Below are 23,777 nucleotides of genomic sequence, written 5' to 3' on the forward strand. Positions count from 1 at the left end.
TAAATAAACCATCTGACTGATACTTCCTGTATTGATGATGAATTTAACTAATTGAGTTTGTTAAGTTTCTTTTGAATCGGTGAAGAGTCTGATTCAGTGGCGTCTTTTTAATCAACCGTGTTGCTTTCCAACCTCGCTGCTGTGGTCACGACCAGGACCTTGAAAAAATGGTCTTGAGACCAAAACCACACTCGAGTACCACAAAAATATGAACCATGATTTATTGCAAAACACTGCATGATGCATCACATTGTGGTGTTACATACCAATACATACTGAGCTTTCCCCATGTACATAACTGCTATGAAAAGAGTGTTTCCTGGTTGAATGTAATAAAGGCGCCAGCGGCACATCTAGATGAAGCATAGGATACCAGGTAGCATTGTTATTCTTTACTATTCATATTGCTGCCGTTTTTTCACAGATTCGGTGGGTGATTGTGCAATAGAGGTTGATCAATCTATACGATTTATAATAAAATCACACCATGTTCAAGTCTTTAAAAGAGCTGCACGGTTAACTGAAGTTTTTTGTCCTTTTAAAATACATTATTTTTCTTAACACTAACCTAATGTGTATTAATTAACATGGACTCAATGTTACATTAGGTTATAATACTATGCTTTTCCAATAATACTCATGAATCCACGCCAACAGGAGGTGTTGTACTGCACTGCACAGACCCTGATACAGACACTTTTTACTAAACATATGAATATCTATGAATATAATGGCGGCACAAGATGCTGATCAGCCCCGGTAGCGCCGTTCGCTCCAGTAAGAGGGTACAGACATACAAACACAGGCACTCATGATCCTCTAAGATGGTTTTGGCCAGATTCCCGACAAATGTCAGAGCAGGTTTGGCATTCATCTTACAGACACCTCACAGCAATCACTAGATGACACACACACACACACACACACACACACACACACACACACACACACACACACACACACACACACACACACACACACACACACACACACACACACACACACACACACACACACACACACACACACACACACACACACACACACACACACACACACACACACACACACACACACACACACACACACACACACACACACACACACACACACACACACACACACACACACACACACACACACACACACACACACACACACACACACACACACACACACACACACACACACACACACACACACACACACACACACACACACACACACACACACACACACACACACACACACACACACACGACGCTCTGTGTAGCCAGAGATTAGGTCCAATGTTAAACAAAGAGGCAGAGCAGGTCTCTGACATGCCAGCTCTTTAATTAGACCAGTGGTATCCGAGGGTCCAAACACACACACTCTCACACACCGTGGTGTTTCCATCACTTCAGAGGACATTTTATTAACACGCCCTCACTTCCTGCCACAAGTTGCCAAACCCAGTCGATGACACCGACATTACACTCACCTTGACCCGAGACTTTGTAATGTAAATAATTTGACGGCAGAGACTCCCCCGGAGGGAGCAAATCACCTCGGTGGGTACACAAAGATAAACACGGTTTTTGGAACCTTAACAACAATAAGCAAATAAACTGTATCCAACCCGCTAACCTTGAACACACGCTGGCTGAGTATTTGTAATCCGAGTTGCGTGTACGTCCATCTCACCGTCTAGTGTTTCAAACAGACAGGAGGCGGAGCGGCCAATCAGCTGTCGCCTACGCCGATGTGTCGGGAGGCTCCATGAGACCAGACAGCCCCGCATGCCATGTCTTTGGCTCAGTACCGAGTAGTGTTTGCCAACAGGGGCTACTGGACCAATCCAGGAGGCTCAGTGAACGTTAAAAACTATTAGACTCACTGGGCGGCGTTCAAAGCATTACCTCCAGAAGGACGTTAAACAAACTTTAAAATGATATTTAATACACGGGTGAACTGAAATGCCAGTCACACCATAATCTCAGTTCCTACTAAACTTCTGCAGGAAATCTAAAGCTAGAAACTCTCATATTCTTATTAAAAGATAAGTTCTGAACACCATTTCCAGTGCAGGTACATTTAGGGGACACTGTGCCCGTCACGGTCATGATTTAGATAAGAGGGACGAAAAGACATTTATGCATTATTCGGGCAGAACCAAAGTCGGTTCTTGTGTTTTTTTGTTTTATCTTTATCAGAATTCGCTGAATCACTTTTAAACAGTGTTACAGTGGAATATGTTCAACATCAGACAAGTTATTTTATTCTTCATAAGGTTTAGTCTATTATTGGTAAGTATATGAATGCCCCAATCTTCAGGGGAAAAACCTCTACAACCTGATTCAATCTTTTATTTTAATATTACTTTATTTACCATCACCACACATTTTAACCAGGTCACCAGTATCAGCTTTCCTAACCAACAGAATAAAAACAAATATAAGCTTTATCTTCACGCTTGACTTGTGTATAGTGGAAAAATAATATCAAGGCAACTCAGGTCACTATAAACGGAGAGCAGCCATATGGCATGCAACATGTGCGTTCATTTTTCTCTGATTCATTAATGCTGAATGAGCCATGTGGCCCACAGCCTGCAGGATCTCCAGCTCTGGAGAAAGGCATGTTCAGTAAATGCATTTTTTTTTTTTAAATGTTGTTTTAAAGGTATTTGATTCTAAATAAATTGCATGTGCAAGAAATGGGTACTTTTAAAATTATTTGGGGTGTTGAATCTATGCATGAACTGAGACTATTGGTATGAGATTTAGCAGTATTATCATTAGTTCTACACGTCTACAACTGAAGTTTTCTAGCTGGCCATCGTTTTTTAATGAAGATTACCTTTTTTTGATGAAAGCATGTGCCTCTTCTTAACTTATTTTACTCAAATTTATAAAATGAAGGAGCTAAAGTTAGGAGAGAACCACACATGAATCTGCAGTGATCACTTAACATTGGTACCAACTTTGCATTGTACATGAGAGCAGTGATAACGTGTACATAGTGGCCATGGCATTGTCCTATTCTGGTGTCCATTATGAACGATCAAGACTTTATAAAAGTAAACAGCAGTCAATTGAAAAGACACACCGACACCCACGAAGCTCGGTCTCCATCACGAGGATGGTCAACATGAAGTCAAGCTATGTTTGACCTTCACAGGCTTCCATACGTGACGAGTTTGATTAATGAGGTGCTGTCAGCCAACGTACAGTGTTGTTCCGTCTGTTGTAAACACACCCAAAGCGTCCGTCAACATTTTATAAAAAGAAAGGGGTCAGGTAGCAACAGGACCCCCCCCCCCCCCTCCGGCCTCTGACCTTAACGTGAGAAACCTATCTGCTCGCTCTTTACCGAGCCCAGAGGTTAAACCCTCTAAACTGGGAGTGGACGAAAGAAGACAGGGGATAACGTTTGAATTCTAAGTGATGATACTGTTGTGTTGGACTGCAGTGGCGGTTCTGATCACACCAAGGCTGAAACGTGTGTCGACATAACACCAACATCAGTTTGGTCATAGTCTGGAAAATAGCATCTCACAACCAACATGTGAAAGCTGGTATTCTTAACAATACTAGTGAAAATATGTATAAACGCATAGCTGCACTTTATTGCAGTCAAGTAGTTTCTAGTAGGTAAATGGCATATACCTACTTAACACATAGATGTGTGGCATCTACTTTTCACTATTCTTCTGTTCTTCTTTTTTGTCAAGTGACTCAATACGCCATCTAGAGGAGAGAACTGGTAATGAAAGATGAGAGTAACTGGGAGTAATTGGGTAACTTGCTGACTTTGGTAGGAAAAGCAGCAGGACATTACATATTTCTCTTGCTTGTTGTTTTGTGTCATTCACCTGCAAGAACACCATTGATTCAAACTTTAGTGACCCTTTACAGGACATTGCTTTATTGAAGCAGCTCAAAACACGGCAACACTCATTAATAACAATACACTAAGTTTTTATAATAGATTTAAGTTAAAAGAAAAATTACTTGATTTAGTTAGAGAGTAGATGGATTTCATTTATATCGTGCGATTCTACCACAAGTGGTAGTGTTCGATAAATTCACTGAGATATGTATAGAAATATAACCCAATATAATGCAAATTCTGTCCCACACTGTTTTTTCTATATAATCAGACAAACGCTACAGCAGTGTTTATCCTGTACTCACAGTTACTCTTCTTTCAGCCATGACACATTCACAGCAAGACTGTTGGAGCTCCACACAAACACTGCAGAGGCAGAACGCAGTCAGGACTGACGGAATGTAATCTCCTTCACCAGGTGGAGTCTATTACTCTGTTGAACTGTCATCAAGCGTGTGACCCAGTATACTGGATTTGATGTCACACAGAAAAAAAAAATGCAATATTTAGTTTTATATCATTGAACAACAGTATTTAATGTGCATTACATCATAGGAACGCGACAATGATGTGCCTTTCACATCATTTATCAGGAAACAAACGGATTAATTTAGGTAGGAATCACTCATGACAGCAGAGGATTTTCAGTGTTTCAAATATTTACAATTATATTCGTGTTGAGAAGTGGGGGTTTATTCAAAACACCCGTTTGTGAGTAAATATTTGTTTCAATCAACAATTAATGTTTGCGAAGTTTGATTCGAGTTAAGAACTTTTGTATTCTCTCATCTCACAACTTTTCTCAAAAAATGTTTTGATCTCCTTGATGCTTTAATTTGATTTAAGTCTCCGTCGTGTATTTTTGTTTCTTGAATTTTGATGAAAAACTAAATGATGTGGCTTTATTATACAACAGGAGAGTCATGGACATGAGGTAAATCCAAGGACGGTCAATGGTACAGTAGAGGAGGCGGAGGGCAGAGGAGCTGGTGAGAAACTCTAAAATGATGAAGAGCAGCTAAAATTGAGCATTAAAGCACATATCAGAGTAGGACAAATGGGAAAACTTGGACCTTGTGGGAACAAGAAATAACTAGTTTTTTAATCTTTCTTTTTTTTTTATGTCTGGAGGGAGGAACTGCACTCCAACGACGGGCAATGACAATTGTGGGCATCTGTCATGGAGCATCTGGGAGAGGCTTTAGGCGCCTGTGTGCAGCAAAGCAAACGTGACTCGGCCGTGACGGAGCAAAGAGCAGCCGGGCTGCAAATAGTGAATGAAAGCAACAAGAAAAAAACCTCCCTCCTTAAAATGATGGTTTTCTAGCATGGTGGACTGTATACAGTCAAACTGGACATTCCTCAGTATTTGATACGCCTGATAGTTGATCAGGTGATTGGAAATAGTAGAAAACTGAAGTGTACAAACCAGGTTCTCACGGAGGTCATGCCAGTGTTTCTTTACCAGTCTCAAAGTGCAAATCACTGATTTATTGTCGTTAAGCTGCGACACACGAGCCGTCGGCACCGTGTTGGTCTGATAAGTGACTCCTGAGAACAGTTCAGCTGAAGTCACATCAGTCATGTTGTTTTGGACCGTTTTAATAAAAGTCCAGCACTTTTCACTGCAGGTGACGTCGGTGTGAGTTTTGGGCAGCCAGCCAGGACGGCGCTCAACGCCTGTTCTGGAAGAAAGATTATTTATGAACTAATGATAAAGATAATAATGAAGAAGAAGCAGCCACGACAGAGCTGAAATAAACCACAAGTGGCTCTTCGTAAGGTGAGCCAATATTTCTTTAGGCCCATGAAACAATCACAGCGACTGTAGAGACAGAAAATAATGTTTCAAACTCAGATCTATGATACCAGCCCTGATCGGTTTCACTGCTAATGATGAGGCCGCTATATCCAAGATGACAAACGGTATTACAAAAAGACGCTTTAATGCATCTACATATGAACCACCACTAAAAATAGTTCAGATACCTTAAAAAGGCATTGTGTATTCATAAACAATTAATTTCACATTTTAATTTTGCAGTTAAGTACATTTCAGAACTTAAAATTTTTCACTTTTACTTGAGTAAGTTACTTGAACTAATGTCCTTTTTCTGAAAAAACAAGTACGTGTTATTTTACTAAACTAAAGAATGTGAGTGGTTATGGTACATAAACAAATACATTTCCAAAAAAACTTCCAACACTTCAGTAAAAACATGAAATTGTTCACTGAAGTTGCTTTAGCAGCTTCATGTTACCTCCTTATTAAGTCTTACAGTGCCGTAACCTTTACCTCTTATCAATACATTGTTTTTCATAGCTGTACTTAAGTATTTTTCTGACTACTTTTTACTTTTAATCCCTTCATTTTAAACACTAATGTCTGTATTTTCTACTCTTAACCCTCAAGACTCTAATCACCTCTGCAAATAAAGAAATCTATTTCTGATCATTTCTGACGGAATGAGAACAGTTTGTGCAACATTGGATGAAAAGTCACTGATTTCCCAACCAAATGCTTCCCTACATTTAGCCTCATCCTTTTTATCACAAATCCAAAAACAAGAGACAGAGAGGGCAGGACTTACGTCAGAACTTTGCCAAATTCCAATAGTTTTATTTATGAGTAACTTTCTGTTCCACTTTCCAGTCACTGTGAGCGGACCTGTGATTATTAGAGTTAATGATATACTGGAATTACACCGATTGCACAACAAAAAACAAATAAAAAGGGAGTCGGTGAGCCGAGTGGAAACACAGCGGAGGTATCACACCGTAACAGGATCCTGTTCCAGGTGAGACGCGTTCACGTTTCAGAGTGTGTGGATTATAAAGAAGAGCTACTTTCTCACACCCGTTCGTGTTTTCACGCGCAGGTCGGTACAGAGAGACGAGAGAAACGGGGAAAAGATGAAGACTGTCATTATTGCTGTTGTGGTGTTGTTGGTCGTCAGCCAAAGTGAGTTAACCCGCAGTCTGATGTGAGTGTACGGATTATTGGACTGTGCTAAATGCAGACGTTGTAGAAGGTAATTTGAGGGATTGATGAATCTTCTTCTTGTCTAGGTGAAGCCTTGGAGTGTAACTGTGGTGGTCTGCGACGTTGTTCACATCCTGTGGAGGTCTGCAGGGGTTTTGGAAATGTTTGTGCGAAAACCATCATTTATGCTGGAGGAAGTAAGTTAAAGCAGGACTGAGTGAGAAAGAAAGACATCCTACAATCGATTGATTACTTGGACAGTCATTGTGTGACAGCTCATGCTCTCTCTTTCTGTGTGCTCTCAGCTACCAGGTACTTCATGGGCTGCATGGATTCAAGAAGCTGCAGTATGATGAACCAGCCTGGAGTCTCCGCCACGTGCTGCTTCACCGACCGCTGCAACTGAGAACTAATGTCACATAAACTAAATGATCTGCCGTCATGTTATTAGGATGTCGCAATTCAGCAATAAACACCCAGAAGTTCAGCTTCTGTCTGCTTTCCTTTTTGGGGAAAATCATTAGAAACAACAGAAATGAATGTTTGTGTTTTTCCAATCAGTATTGACAAAGATTATAGTATTACCAAAACTTTTTTCTTGAAGCTACGAGTCAAGTACATTCCGTGTAAAATAAAAACCAGCTCATTAGAGGGTCCAATCTGCTCCAAATAGGACATGGCATAGTATACAGCTCACAGTGCAGCACAAGCCGGTCCTAATGATGTGCAGATGTCTGTATTATTGTCATATTACTGTGAAATCGTGTACTCTCAGCACCATGTCGAGATGAGTACCGAAGATCTAAAGTTCAGCTGATGTTACGTTTTAGTCAGTTGGAAGTTTAAAAGCAAAATAATAAAGTGAAATCTTTATTATTCAGGATTAATTCGGCAATCTTTCCTTAGTTTGCAAAAGTTTTATGAAAATCCTTCCAACAAAAACTAAGATGATTCAGTGATTAATTATAATGTTATTTCGTAACAACAATTATTTACTGGAAATGAATACCTTTTTTTAAAAACCCAAAACGACATATTTGGAATTGAAGGTAATGTAGGTGTAATAAAAGCAAAATGAAATGATAAATAAAGGTGAACAACCATAATATAAAAAATGATGCCAATGGCAGGTCTACATAGAAGCACCCATTCAGTTCACTTTCACTTTCCAGATAAGATAAAAGTCTAAAATCAATCAAACTGTGCTGCAGAGTGTGAGAGCTTCACGTTTTTACATCAAGTTTCACTCGAGAGTCGAAGCTCTGCTACGGTAGATTTAAATAAACTTTATTTGCTGTGTTGTGTCTGGAATATAGTGGTGAAACAGCTTTATTAACTTTTGTAAGGGAGAAAGATTTTATTTCAATGCGATGGAAATAATTGAGCTTTTGGACACTTTGTCGTGCTCCTCGTCCGTCACACAGAAAGTTTCACAAAAATACAGAAATTAACCAGGAAACGGAAACGTTTCCACGCAGCTGCTATTTAAGTAAGCCATAAAAGGTTTCCTAGTTTGGTTTGAAACACTTACATCTGCACTTGGACAATTGGTGTGTGTGTGTGTATATATATATATATATATATATATAAAATATAGGACATAAAGCAAAATGTAGTGGAAAGCTTCTGATTATAATAAAACAATCATGTGTTGGAACGGCTGTATGAGATACGGACTGATGGTAGAAAACGGCCGCCAGTCTTTCAAAATGAGTATTGACCTAAATTCATTTTGCGAGTTTTAGATAATTAAAAGATAGAGACCCTCATTTCAAAACACTAAACAGTGTGAATTTACACAATGTGTGTAGTACAGGAGTAAAGACTGAACCGCTGTACTTGGTGTACACACTGAAAACACTACAGCAAACTTTATGGAGCAGAGGACAATTTCTTTTGAGCCATCAGTGTTGATTTTTGTCCAAACTAGAAGCGTTGATCCAACATATTCATCACTTCTGTTGTTAATGTGGTAAATTGTGTGTTTTAGACGACATCTGAAGGTTGTTGTTTTTTTTGGAGAGACTGAAAGTAGCAGACATGCATTTTATTTGGCTTCGTCACTCAGCAGTGCAGCCAAACACCGTTAATTCATTTGTGACAAACATCCAAAGTAAAGAATGTTTGTTCATAAGGTGAATGAGGCTCAGCTGACTCACTTCATACGACTCCAAATCTGGAATGTTTCAGTACCGTGTGATCTTCACATGTGTAATGTGCGAGATGGGCATTGCAGCTGCTGCTCTGCAGATATTTTAGGGAGTTCCCCGGGCTGAAATCCTGCTCATGACAAACCAATGTTAACCGATCAGCAGGCTTCACCTGCCACCCTGGCGGTGTGCTGGGGCAGTTAACAGCGAGCCACTACAGTCCGTTCACCCTCCTCTACGTCAGAATGTCCGTTTCCAGGTTTGGCTGATTTGACACTTTGGTCGACTGAAGCAAACTTACACAGAAGTGTCTTCAGGAGGCGGAGCTACAGTCTGCTTAATGAAACCTTTCTCCTTTAAGTTAAGACGCCAGGAATTTAATGCTCCACCTTTAAATGTCAAACTGTTTTTGTTTTTTTAAACTGTTTCTTGCAGCAGTCAGATGATGTCTTTTCTGGACTGTAGGCGGTTGCTCCATTATCCAGCTTTGATTTCACTTTCTCCGTCTTACTGAGCTGCTTTTCACTCTATTATTACACTTCACAACCTCACCTCTGAAAATAACACAACTCTGAACTCTGGCTGCTCCACGAGGGATTTCACCGTCAAGCTTTCCAATGCTTCTGGCAGTTGGGTGTGAGCACGTGTTTATATGTTGTAGACGGAGCAGGGTTAAACCACTTTCTGCCTGGTCTCCCTTTGGGCTCCCAGATCAGCTGATAAAGCGAGCGAAACCAGGGACTCCGGACATCTGAACTACAACTGACAATCGTTTCTACAACTTAAGCCAACGCTGCTAAAAGTGCCTGCGTGAATTGATGGCACGCCAAAACAAACAAACAAAAAAAAGATGCTTCTATCGCGAGGAGAAACGTATGCTTCTCTTGTCGAGTGATGCAGAAGGTGGGAGGAGGCGGACGTGGAGGCAGGGATGACTAACGAGGATGACTAATGGGTGTTTTCAGGCTGGGATTCATTCGTCTAGCCCATGTCTGGTCCAACAATGGATCTGTGTGGAGTTCAACTATTACTGGCTCGTCTTCTGACTGGGTGAGGGTCAGCTAAGTATAACTACAAAAAAATAAAAACATACTTGAACTGTGCACACACACACACACACACACACACACACACACACACACACACACACACACACACACACACACACACACACACACACACACACACACACACACACACACACACACACACACACACACACACACACACACACACACACACACACACACACACACACACACACACACACACACACACACACACACACACACACACACACACACACACACACACACACACACACACACACACTTCAGGGATAACCAACACATTGCTGGTCGGCTCTTAGTAACTCACAAAGTCTTTTGGTAGTTTGGGGAAGCAGGTTGGAAAAGTGGAAAACCAGAAGTTTGTTAGAAGTTGCTCTTTGGTTCACTCTGTGCTTTTGAAGTAAGTTTCACTCGACACACAAACAAGAGAATTAAGAATCAGGAATACAAAAACCTAAAGTCTTTTTCTTTTCCTTCATAGGTCATCGTGCCTTCCTGCATGTATGTATATACTCTGTGTATATATGTGCGCTGTGATACAGTGGATACGTCGATATTTAATAATAGTTATGGGATAACATTTAGGTAGGATGAAAAAGGTGCAGACTTCTTATCTCTACTTTCCCCCCCAAACACTAAAATATGCTTATTTTCTTTTTCATGGTCTTCCTATTCTTAATTTGTCATTGTTGTGTATATCAAACTAAATATTTGTATACCTGAATGAAAATTTATTTTTTAAAAACCAGACTAAATGGAACTCGATGGGTCACTGAAGGTGTGCATACAGGACTATAGTTATTAATAACTGTATAGTAATTGATTGCTGCAGCAGCTGGATGTGACCGACGGCTTGAGGTTGGCGTTGTGATGCCCACGACTGTGTGATTTTGATTCCTTTAATATGCGACCAATCTTCTATAACTAGGACCCCCCCCCCCCCCCCCTCAGCCTGCCATGAAGGGGCGTCAGGGTCAACACAGCTACTTCATCCACACTTAACAATAGTAACACTGCCTGTTCCTCCATTCCCTTCTCGTTTTCCAGCGTCTTGTCCAGCCACCGCTCCAGTTAATTCAACATGATTTTGGCCTCGGTCCTTACTGAGCGACCAACTTGACATCAGGCATTAATATGAGAAACACAGAAGTTATGTTCACAGTGACATCTTGAAAAGAGCCTGCTGGCATTCACTATGTGATGGTGCGTGACTGGCCTTATGACAGCTCTGGAGGAACTGCGGCCTGATGTTGACGCCTTTTCCAATGTTCTTGTGACCTCAACCCTCGTGCGATAGTGTGTCATACAAAGAAAAACATATAGGAAAATAAATATTTTGATTGCATTAAAAAAAAAAAAAAGATCAATACATAAATTGTCTATAGTTTGAATGGGTATCAATTTACGATACTACATTTATAGCAGGACAGATATTATAAGTCAAAACTTAGTGAAAGTTAAACATAGAATCAAGTTCGGAGCATTATATATGAGATGAAGTATTCATGGTCCTGGGCTACTTGTAACGGTGAACTTGTAGCCAGACTTTGAGTTAAAAACCTTTTTCACATCAGTGAGAACTTCTGGCAAATCTCAACACATTGTAGAAATAAATTGATGTTTAATTTCAAGAGCTTCAACATTGACAGACGACTGCTGATAAGATCGCAGCTCCTCCTTGGTCCCGGTTCCCTGATCATTGATCCTCCAAGTTCTTATCTTTGCTGACTCACACTGGAAACATGACTGGCTAAATTGGATTGACTTTTAATAAGGTGAAGTCTAATTTTCTGAATGATCTTTTTGGCTCTGTAAGGCGGTATAGGGCAAGAAGACTCACTTAGACTTGTCTATTTTCACAAATTACCCAGCCAGATAAGTAATTTCCTTTTTTTATCATATTCTAATCAGCCATTATTGCTCATAAACACTTCCTGAAATCTTTAAGCCGGTGGGGGTGGATTGGTTTTCTCTGGGTTCTCCGGTGATTCAGGTTAATCAGTGACTCTAAAATGTCTTTAAGTACGAATGTGACGTGTTTATTTGTCCTGTGATGAATTGGCCATTTTTCAGGTGGTAGAGCGGTCGTCTCCCAATCGGAAGGTTGCCGGTTCAATTCCCATCTCTGCCATCTTTACATGCCGAAGTAATGGAAATGCTCCCATTGGAGTACGGCTGCAGCTTGCGATGGTGTGTGAATGTGTGTGTGAATGTGTGTGTGAATGTGTGTGTGAGTGGGTGAATGTGATGAATCACGTAAAGCGCTTCGGGGCTGCTCTCAGTGAAAAGGCGCTATACAAGTGAAGTCCATATCCTGTCCAACCCTTACACCCGACTACATGATACAAATACTTATACTGTCCACCATACTTGGAATGTTGTCTACTCACTATCAACTTCCTAAAAGCTGAACAAAAAAAAACAACCTAACATTTCATGATACTTCTTTCAGACAAACTCCCAGACGATGACGAAAATCTAAATGAATTCAAACGTAAACTTAAAACTCACCTATTTGGCCTTTTTGTAGAAATTCATGATGCTATCATTTTACACCTAAAAGTGTTTCTGCTTAGATTATCCCATTTACTGCTAGAAGTTCCACTTCTATACTGTAAACCCTTTTTGCAGGCACAGGTCCATATAAAGCAAGAACATAAAAATAAAAAAATGAATGCAACTACAAACGCAACCAATATATTCTTTAAAGTTTATATTGATCAAATGTTGTTTATTTATATTGTTTTTCCTACATATTTTACTCTCCCTTTTATCAATTTGATATTTAAATTTTCCTCCAGCTTAACGTAATCTCCCAGTTTAATCTTTTGTTGTTTAAAGAGTGAAGCTTCATCTCGCTGCAGCTGTTCCCCTGAAGACAAGCGAGTCCACGCATCGCCTGCGTGAAATCATCCATGGGAAACGACGACGCACGTCATTTCTTGCACGACAAACAAAAAGCTGCAATTATGACAAAAATCAATTCCGTCTGTGGACAATAGTAAATTATTACATTGAACGTAGGAATCCTGATTTTTCAGGTTTATTTATTTAAAGGTTTCATGAGCCAGATGACATTTTGTTAGTGGACAACACTGAGATTCAGTCCTGATGGAGGCAGGCGGCACACGCAGTACCGCCGAGCAGTAATGGGTCCTCCAATTAACAACCATTTAATTCGGTCTGCTTGAGTGGTCTTTTGTGCTCAGCAGTAGTAGCCATTAGAGGGACTATAACACACCATTTAATGGGTGAACAAATAGCAAAATTAGTTCTGAATAAGCGACTGCATGACAAATCAGGCGCGGAGCGAAGCTCTTTGATGGCTGGCTTCCAGTTGGAGTTTTTTGCAAACTGTACATTAAGTTGGGCCACAAGACTGTTTTCTCATTACAACTCAGTTAAATTAAATATATATATATATCCCTATTTGCATAATCATCCAATGTTTACAGCTTGTCCAGCTACATAAAGACCAATAACCCTTTGAGGAAAAGTACCTATATCAAAACTTGAGTTCAATATCTTCTTCCTATAAACAAACAGCTCGACTTTGCTGGATGGCGTCAGTACGTCACAGGATAATGATCCCATTTCATGCTGCAGGACAGGAGCATGCACATCATGGAGCATGCACATCATGGAGCATGCACATCATGGAGCATGCACATCATGGAGCATGCACATCATACAGCATGACGCACGTATATGGATTCTTCCAATAATGGCACATGAATTATGCCGTCGGTGAGAAATATACAAAGAGAAAGCATCAAGCTGCCCCCTCACTGCTTTGGTAAGAAATCCAGTTCCTTACACAAGTAACCCAGATTTGGCTACGAGAAATACTATTTTATATTGTCCAATAATATATCCACAACCCCTCCCCCCCCCCCCACCAAAAAACCCCAACATATTCCAGCATTTAAGACACCCTATGTAGAGCCAACACGGCTTCACAAGAGAAAACATTTGAAAAGGACATTTTGTCTTTGTGGCCGCGCGCATACAGATGAGAGAAAACACACACACACACACACACACACACACACACACACACACACACACACACACACACACACACACACACACACACACACACACACACACACACACACACACACACACACACACACACACACACACACACACACACACACACACACACACACACACACACACACACACACACACACACACACACACACACACACACACACACACACACACACACACACACACACACACACACACACACACACACACACACACACACACACACACACACACACACACGCACGCACGCAGTGCTGAATCTGTACCTGCGATCCAGCCACCGGGGGATGGCGAGGTAATGGGCCGTGCCAAAATGTAACTTCCCACACAGCCCTCAAGGCGTCTGTCCATACAGCGGGGACCGCATCCATCGGAGCTGCAGACTTCCATTGTTTGCAGACACCAAGAAGTGTGTGTGTGTGTGTGTGTGTGTGTGTGTGTGTGTGTGTGTGTGTGTGTGTGTGTGTGTGTGTGTGTGTGTGTGTGTGTGTGTCTTTATAACCGTCGGTATTGTGGGATGTAGGGTAATCAATGCAGGTGCAGGGAAAGAAAAAACCCAACGAAACATCAATGTGAGAAACACGAGTGTGTGGGTGTTCTTTTTAAAAGCCAGGATTTTTAAATCAAGCATCTCACTCACCTTGCTTTGTGTACACTTCAGCACATCGCTGTTGACAAGTAAGGGTTTGCACCCTGTAAGGACCCCGGTGTCACGATGAACAGTCAGTGTGTGCGTTTTATTTTCTCTGTTTGGATTCAGAATTTTAACGGGAGGGTTTTCCCCCAACATGGAAGCTGACGATCCAGCCTCGGGTTCAGTGATTCATACAGTTATTGCAGCGGTGTCGTACAGGAGCTATACAATAAAACTACACTATACATTGTTAGTGTATCCAGACGTTTGACCTCACCATTACCAGAGGCTTTGTCTTGTCACTTCACGACAGATTTATTGCAGTTTTCAGTTCATCACACCACTACTGATCATTAAATATCTCCTATCGACTGTTTAAGAATGTTCTGACGCTTCTGAAGAATCTTTCTATTCCTCCTACCGTCACGTTTCTGTTTGTGGGGGATCAGCAGAGATTCGGGGAGGTGGCTGCGCCCCGTCTTCACCCCGGAGCAACCAAATAAAGATCACAGTTATCAGTCCAGAGGCAGGTTTAAGCTGCCACTGTGTGAAGGAGACCGTCATCTGACTTGTAATGACACAGCCCACGAGCCATTACGTCTTTGATGGGAGACTTAAGCAGAAATCCATTTCGGAGAGTCTGAGGTGAGGGAGGCAGGCTCTGGGGGGGTGGGGTGATGTGGGGGGGGGGGTTGAAAGCACTATCTGTTGTGAGTCCATTGTGATAAGGTGTACACCGCATCAGCAATTTGATGGCGCAGGCTTCCTTCTGATGATGGCCGGGGCTTGTAATTTCACCGACAGTCTATTTCAAATGATTACTGATGTTAGTAGAAGGGATTTTTTTTTTTTTTTTTTTTTTACCGGAGATTAGTCGCACGTAATGAAAACAAAGGTTTTGTCGTCTCTTTTTTTTTTTTTTTTTACGCTGCTGTCGGACATCTGCAGAGAAAATGTGTGCGAACGACACGAGCTACAACAATAAAATGCGAGGCAGAAAATGGCTGCCACGCGCGGCGCTGCTGGATGTGAGACCGCAGCGTTCTGCTTTGTCTGGCCGGATCACATGCAGCTCTTTAGGATAAAGTACACTGACCAGCCAGCTTACTTGCTTCTCTGGAAATATCATATATATATATATATATATATATAATCTTAACATTTAGAAAAAATAGGGATTAAAAAAAAAACAACATTAAATGAATCATGACTTGTTTCAATAACATAAGACTGGAGCTTCTGAAACATGAAGCTGGACTGCTTCATTTCCCTGCACGTTAAACCATCTCAACCATTTTAATGTGATATCGTAGCAACACAACACTTTATTTTTTCCTCCTCTGATTTCCTGTGTGCAGCCTTCAGGCCGATTATGTTGTTAGTCGGCACATTTAACCTCAGGCTCCACTTGACATGTGAAACCCATTCATCAATAAATATATACTACTTATTCTTATTAGTTGATGACTAGGAAGATTCAGCTTTTATGTTGGCTTCGACAATATTTTCTGCATTTCAAAAAAGAAACTAAGATTTCTCTTAGTTTACAGATAAAATAACAGGCTTCAGGAGTGTTTTTGAAGATCTCATGTTATATTAGAGTAATAAAGGCCCTAATGCATGCCATAAATGGTACTCTGATGCTGACAAGAGGTTCTATTAGTGAACCACCTTTAGATCATTGAGGCCTGAATCTTTACTGAGCGGCCAACTTTTAAAAAAACTAAATAATTTCATCAAGCAGCAAATACATATAAATTACAAAGACACATTAACTCATGATGAAATATTGTTGATCCATTTGTTCCAATACCCTCATAAATTATAAGAAAGAGTGAGTGTATTCTCACGTAACATATATTTTCTTTAAGAGGTCAGTATCCGACCGTTTTCTGAAAAACTGAAGCAAAATGTGATAAAATAGAGAAAAATCAATAATCATGAGGAAAACGGTTTAGCTCTAAAGAAGCCTAATGAACAATGACTCAGCCATTTCACATGGACGTCGCATAATCATACTTCTATAGCTGTGGAAAATTACAATTTACATTTAAAAAAAAAAAACAGTAAAATAATGTGATATAAGTTAAAAAAGGACTTTTCCATCCTGATTTTTTAACTATTAGAAAAATCATTAATAAAGGAATAAATGGAGGGTGGAGCTACTGCTAATATCAATAAAACATTCATTTCTCTGCAGTACAATGCTAGAAGAGTTTTAGTGGAAAACCATACATGGGAAACAGTAATGACAGAGCCAAACTGCAGTACATGTATTAATGTGTATTTTGTTCAGTTCATGTTTTAAATACATATAAAAAAATTAAGAATTGGCAAATATTTCAAATAAAAAGCATAATGCTATTTACTGCTTTTGAATCCTAACAGCCATTAAATATTTTAACATATGTGAAAAAACTACTACTTTGAGTGAGTCGAAGTAGTTTGCGTGTCGAGGCTGAAGTTCATCCTCTCACACTCTGACCTTCTGCCTGAGTGGGACCAAAAAGCCTTTCTGGATTAACCCCACAAGTCTTTTCAACTTTCCTGGCCTTTTATCTTTAATTTAACTTTTTGGGGTTAAACATGGTTATTAAAGAGATAAAATAACAGAATGAACTTGAGGCTTCTATATTGATCAAGTATTGTTTTCTTTTAAAATGCATTTTTATCCAGGATTTTAAAGCTTCGGTAGGCTTCTGCATAACATGTTCACTATATAATACCAACGGGGACTTAATAAGATATTGGTGATTTATAAGATTTTCTCTGGCAGATATCCTTTTAATACAAGACAAAGTACAGATAGTTCAGATATTACACATTAGGTTTTCGTATGTCAGTGTTTTGTTATTGTCTATTCTATTGACCAACATCCAGACTCTTCAAATGAAGACAGAGATTTGCAGGCCAGTCGGCCGTCAGATGCTTTAGTCATGAAACAAATAATGAAAGCCACACCCTGTGACAGCCGTGCGATATTCAAAAGCACCAATGAAGAATCTCATCAATCGCTGCTTAGAAAACACAAGAAACACATGAGAAATGCAGCTTTTTTTTTGCCACTTTACCACAATGACACTGAAAAATCACTGGTCATGCTGATGGAAAAATGTAATATTGGCCACACGTCAACTATTTTTTTTTTTTTTTTTGTGGGCGATTGTTCAGTCTGCGGTGGACTTTATCAGCAGGAGCCATGAGTCCACTGACAGTTAAGGGCTGGAGCTCAAGCTGCTGCCGTCCCAATCTCGTTCCACATGATTATTCTCAATTTCACAGCTGATGGTTTTTACTGAGACAGACGGCGGCGGCCAAATGCCAAAGTGCAGAAAGAAAGCTCTGAGGTGGGGTGGGGGAAAGTCGGGGAAGGGGGAAGGGAGGGGAAAAAGATCAAAAAATAATAATAAATACATTTAAATAAGCTGGTCACTCAGCTTCATCAGCAATGTTTGGGATAGAGGTAATGTGTGAACGTGACCTTCTGCCGCGGTGCAGGACAGTGAGGGATGAGGGGGAGCTGGTTGCTCGATCGCAGGCCTCACAACACAGTCCTGGCCTCAATGTGAGAGAAAACACCCACAAACACACCGTGGAGAGCAGCTGGGGCTGCGTGCCAAAGTCAAAGGACCCACGGCAATGTCACGTGCTCCTAACTACAATCATGAAGATCCTCATTTAACTTAAACCAACGGAGAAGGTCCCCAGCGACGAGGGAAAAACACGTTTCTCATCGTCAAACTGTCACTAATCTTCAAAATTCCATACAATATGTGGAGCCTTGCTCAATTATCTTCTTCCAAACGATCAATTTTTTAGGTCCAACGGCTCAATTACCAGCCAAGGATCCAAAGGCTTTCAGTTTATCATCAAATATCCACGAGCAAAAAGCATGAATTCCTCACAGCCGTCAAGCTGGAACATCAGACAGCGTTTGATTCGTTTGCTTAAAGACGACAAATGTTTATTCTATTATCAGAATATCACAGTTGCCCATTTATTTTCTGTTCATCAACCAATTCATTCATCAGCCAACTGTTTCGACTCTTCATGCAACGGCACCCATTTCCCGTCTGTGTGAGCAGCGATCACAGATCAATTGGATGAATCAACCCACTGAATCCTCTTGGTAAACAAAAGACTAATTCCCAGGTAGCCTTTGCTCTCCCAGCTCATTACATCTGCCTTTAAAAAGGACCCCCCCCCCCCCCTCTATAAAACACTGGGTGACTTTGCAGCATAGTCTGTCGCACCTTTTTAACCCTTCATAGAACAGATGGAAACTGAAATATTCAGGGTGTTAATAAAAAAAAAAAAGAGTTTTTAAAAAGAATGTAGTTATTTTTTTACGCCCGTAAAATAAATAGAACCAAAACAATTTGAATCAAACATGTTCTCAAATGTAAATCTGAGTATATTCATAATTTACTTTTTAAAAATGTTTAAAAAAAAAAAAGTTTCCATTCCTAAAATTAATATTTGTATATTTTTTTTCATCATTTCAAATGAAAAAGCAGACGTCAATGAACTAGTAAGAAATTGTTTGCCAAAGCATAAAAGCAAAATATGTAGAATTTGCACAAATTATTATGTCCTATACCGGCGATGTCAACGTTTAGCACAACTGTTCAATCATATATTCAGATATAATCATATATATCATTTAAAAATAGAACATTGTTTTGTAGTGAAAAAACATGTGACACACACACACACACACACACACACACACACACACACACACACACACACACACACACACACACACACACACACACACACACACACACACACACACACACACACACACACACACACACACACACACACACACACACACACACACACACACACAGTATACTTTCTGAGCGTGTCCATGCTGGAGGTGTGGATTGTGGCCCAGCTGTATGCACACCTCAAAAAGAAAAAGAAAACCGCCCCTCCGAACCCTCCCAGCATCTCCCAGGAGGAGTGCTGGTGAAAATTGCAGCATCACACTGGGGAGTGGGCAGTAGGAGGTGCGGGATTTGATGAATCAAGGACCTTTTGTTCACAGTGAAAATGACTGTTCCCATTGCAGTTGGAAAGAGCGTCTCTTCGGCGCTGCTTTGGCAGGCAAGCGGGCGTCATTTGGAGCCATTTAGATTTGAAGCTGACGCATGGGGGGGGGGGGGGGGGGGCGAAAGAGAACAAGGTCATTCAAAGAGGATGCAGAACATAATGATGTGGCCAGCGCCCGGCGTTTAAGAGTGTCTACTCTGCTTGGATTGAGTAGCCGTGGAGTATGCCATGGCAACACTCTGTAATGACAGTGTGAGACGCACACGTCCATAAGACACACACACACACACACACACACACACACACACACACACACACACACACACACACACACACACACACACACACACACACACACACACACACACACACACACACACACACACACACACACACACACACACACACACACACACACACACACACACACACACACACACACACACACACACACACACACACACACACAGAGGTCAGGCTGCACATGTGTAGATGAAACTGTGTTGAATAAACATAAAAATCTATGAGTAACTCTTTAAAAATCAACTGTTCTGCTACTGTTTGGAGAAAATACAGATATTTTGAATGAGTTCACTCGGGTTCTGGGAAATTAGAAGGACCTTTTTCCAGAATTTTCCCTTTTCTTTGAGGCAAAGTAATGCCCTGATTGAGAAAATTACCACCAATCAGCCTGTGATTTCACTCTCGGCTGTTACAGGGGACAACAAAACACTTTTATATGGCAGGCACCGCCATCCAAAATAATTTACATGCTGTATATTCACAGGAAGGGATTTCACAATGTTTAAACATGTTCAACCGCCTGAAATGTCTGAGAAATGTCCAGTACTTTCACAGGAAAAGTCACAAAACAATAAGCACGTTATTTGGCTCTAGAAAAATCCAAGGTGACCCAGCATCACAAGAAAAGGAAGACATGTTGAAAGCAGGTAACCAATCAGATAAAGGAGACAAAGAGAGAAACAAGTCTGCAGTCAAGCCAATCAACATCTAATTTGCAGCCGCTTGCATTAGATATTTAGGCATCAGTGCATGTCACCCCCCCCCCCCCCCCCCCCCAATACGTTGTAATCACCTCAGGCCTAACAACAGCAAAGTTAAACTGTCAGATTCACATTTAGCAATTTGCCTTAAAACAAAAGAAAAACACATTACTCTCCTTTAATTGAAGCAATACAGCCAGTGTGTGTGCCCCTATTCTACAGTATAAACGTAAGCATGCAATATTTAAATAGAATAGTTTGCTCAGAGATAAAAAGAGGGGGGGGGGAAATCCTGGTACTTCGAAAACAAAATTTAATTCAATTTTATCATTTCACAATATGTTCAAGCAGATAGCGCGGATGTTTCATGACTTTTCAGTTTATTGTCCATATTGCGCAAAATAAAGAAATATGCCATTAAATATATTTAATTGCTCCATGGAGAATATTGGGGGAAAGTCAGATAAATATTAAAAACTGCAGCTATAATAAAAGGAAAAATACCCGCAGACCTTCACGAATAAGTTCAGCAAAAACACTAATAAACGTCACATTATTTTCAGGATTATTTTCTCAAGAAGTGCTTTCTGCATATTAGTAAAGTAAAACACAAGACTGGCTGCACCGCTGTGAATAAGAATTAAAAGTGCAAATTTCTCCGGTTTAAAAAACCCAAAACCCCAAAATCAACTATGAGAAATATGTTGCGGAAACATTTAGTCAAGATGTCCACGTGTCTGGAAAAACGACGCTCCAACGCGAAGCACTTGAACACGTCCAGCAACATGAGCAAAGATGTCTGGAAGCGTCCTCCTACCTTGCGCGGCTCCTCTGTCGCTGCTGTCCATTTCCAGCTGTCACAGATTACAGCGCGAGCTCAGCTGCGTGCGCTCCGCTCGCGCGAGCCAGGCAAGAAAAGATAATCGTGCGCGCGCGCGCCATGGCAGCGCCGCCTGCACGAGAGAGATACCGAATCACTGCACGAGGGGGGAGTGAGAGTGGGGGAGTGAGAGGGAGAGAGAGAGAGAGGGAGAGAGAGAGAGAGAGAGAGAGAGAGAGAGAGAGAGAGAGAGAGAGAGAGAGAGAGAGAGGAAATTAAACGAGTGTGTGTGAAAACAAAGCAGCGTGAACGGAAAAGTGTGAAATATCAATTTTTCACCAAAAACTAAAAATGCAGTCATGGAGCTGAAAAAAAAAAAACCCATCAAGTTGACAAAAGAAATCCATGACGGATGAAATTTTTTTATCTTTATGTTTTTTCTAAAGAATATTCCACATTCCAGTTTTGTGATTTGTGGGCCAGCATGAGGTTCTGACGCAGAGCAGGGGCTTATCCACACATTATGTGGCCCCGAGCAGGTGGCTTCTGGGGGGGGGGGGGGGCAATAATTATTTATAATGATGATTGTTCAATGAATATTGAATTTTTTGGGATGTTTTTAAAAACGAAGGCCTGCATGGCGGTGTCGTTAGTCCCCTCATAGTGAGAACGCCGTGGGGTTTCCAAATACATGGAAATATAGATGAGTGACGAGTCGGGGATCAGCTTCAGCGACCTTGAATCAGATAGAAATCATATATAAAATAAATGGATGAACAAAAACAGTGTGGAAAATAAATGTTTGTGATTGAGTGTGACTGGTGCTGTGTTGTGTAACCATGTTGTTCGTTTGTGTTGTGGTTTTTTTGATGCACTGATTATTGTCTCTCTTTTTGATATTTGCTGTCGGAGCAATGTTTTCAAAAAGCGGCCATGGAATTTGTGTAAATGTTGGGGGGGAAAGTGGTCAAATCTAAAGCATTGTTTTTGGTTGCGTGTTTTAAATACGTTTTAAATCAGTGAATAAATGTACAGCTTTGCCTTGTACATGGTGAGTAGACTCCCCAGGGGTGTTAGACATATATTTTTGTATTTTTTGTCATACTGTGACTTAATCCTGTCGTGTACCATGGTACACTCATTGACAAGAGGATTTCAAACTGGCTCCAGACCAAGAAAATATTTGCCAACCTCCAGTTTAGAGGTCAGTTATTGATTGAACCAAGTTGAACTGTTGTTGTGCTTTGAACACTTGATAAAAGAAATAACTTCAAAATCAGAAGAGAAGGTGGAAATATGCTCAGGTTTTTGAAGAATTTATGGGTCAAACGCCAGAAGTTTTCCTACATTTGCCCTCATACAGCAGGACGGTGTTGATCTGCCGTCCTCACGCCCACAAACGTCTCACCTCCCGCTTGTCGCACCGGTTCAGTGTCATAAATGTGACTCTGACAGCAGAGAACACCCAACAAATAGCCTTCAAACTTTAAATGGACAGTGAGAATTTTCCCGCTTTTGTTGTCATAATTAATGTTTCCTCCTGCCGACAATCAGAAAAGATTTAGCCGTTCTATTATTCGCTTATTTAAACCAGTGGAAGTGGAAACTTCAAGTCTTTGTAAAGCCCCTGCTGACCTTTCTACAGACTCCCAGCCATGCTAATGTCCGTCCATAAACCCGGCCACACCAGGACGGGCCACCCGGAGTGTGATGTGCTGATCGAGGGGTCAAGGGAAAACGCCGTGTCCCTCTGACAAGTCAGATCCCCCTTCACCTTTGGCTGCTGTTTGTGCGCAGCGCGGCCTGTCACCAACTATGACTCCTCAAGCCCCTCCCCCTTTTAACCCCCCCCCTGTTGACATTGTTGGGCCGTGTTCAAAAGCAGATGCCGGCGGATGAATCCGGGAGTACAGTGACACTGGCGCATGCCTGCATGTGCATTGGTCAACCTGGTGGCGTGCATTCCGGACCGGCCGTCAGTCTGATGGATGCACGGTGGAAACATACTTGGAGTTCGAGTTATGTCCTTCTCGCTGAGGTCCTGTTGCCCCCTGCTTGACCCCCGGCACAAGGCAGGCAGCCGCCCTAAAAATAAAGGAGCAACATGTGCTTGTGTGAACATCCAG

At 41.1% G+C, this 23,777-nt stretch overlaps 2 protein-coding genes across 2 annotated transcripts in view; one reads left to right on the forward strand and one right to left on the reverse strand.

Annotated features, from left to right (window-relative positions):
- The window catches only part of LOC308118447 (zinc finger protein 385B-like), a 79,581-nt gene extending 57,898 nt beyond the window's left edge, over positions 1-21,683 (reverse strand). The window contains exon 1 of the mRNA XM_080477863.1: positions 21,649-21,683. Within this exon, the coding sequence (XP_080333989.1) occupies positions 21,649-21,679 (31 nt within the window). The 5' untranslated portion in view covers positions 21,680-21,683. The remainder of the gene's footprint in view (positions 1-21,648) is intronic.
- LOC308118490 (uncharacterized protein) lies at positions 6,543-8,163 on the forward strand. Its single transcript, XM_080477934.1, has 4 exons — positions 6,543-6,671; positions 6,753-6,835; positions 6,943-7,053; positions 7,162-8,163. The coding sequence occupies exons 2-4, from the start codon at positions 6,787-6,789 to the stop codon at positions 7,260-7,262; spliced, it is 261 nt and encodes an 86-aa protein (XP_080334060.1). The 5' UTR covers positions 6,543-6,671; positions 6,753-6,786; the 3' UTR covers positions 7,263-8,163.
- Positions 21,684-23,777: the final 2,094 nt, after the last annotated feature.

This window comes from Lipophrys pholis (assembly GCF_963383615.2).
Source record: "Lipophrys pholis genome assembly, chromosome: 1".
NCBI classification, from domain to species: Eukaryota; Metazoa; Chordata; class Actinopteri; order Blenniiformes; family Blenniidae; genus Lipophrys; species Lipophrys pholis.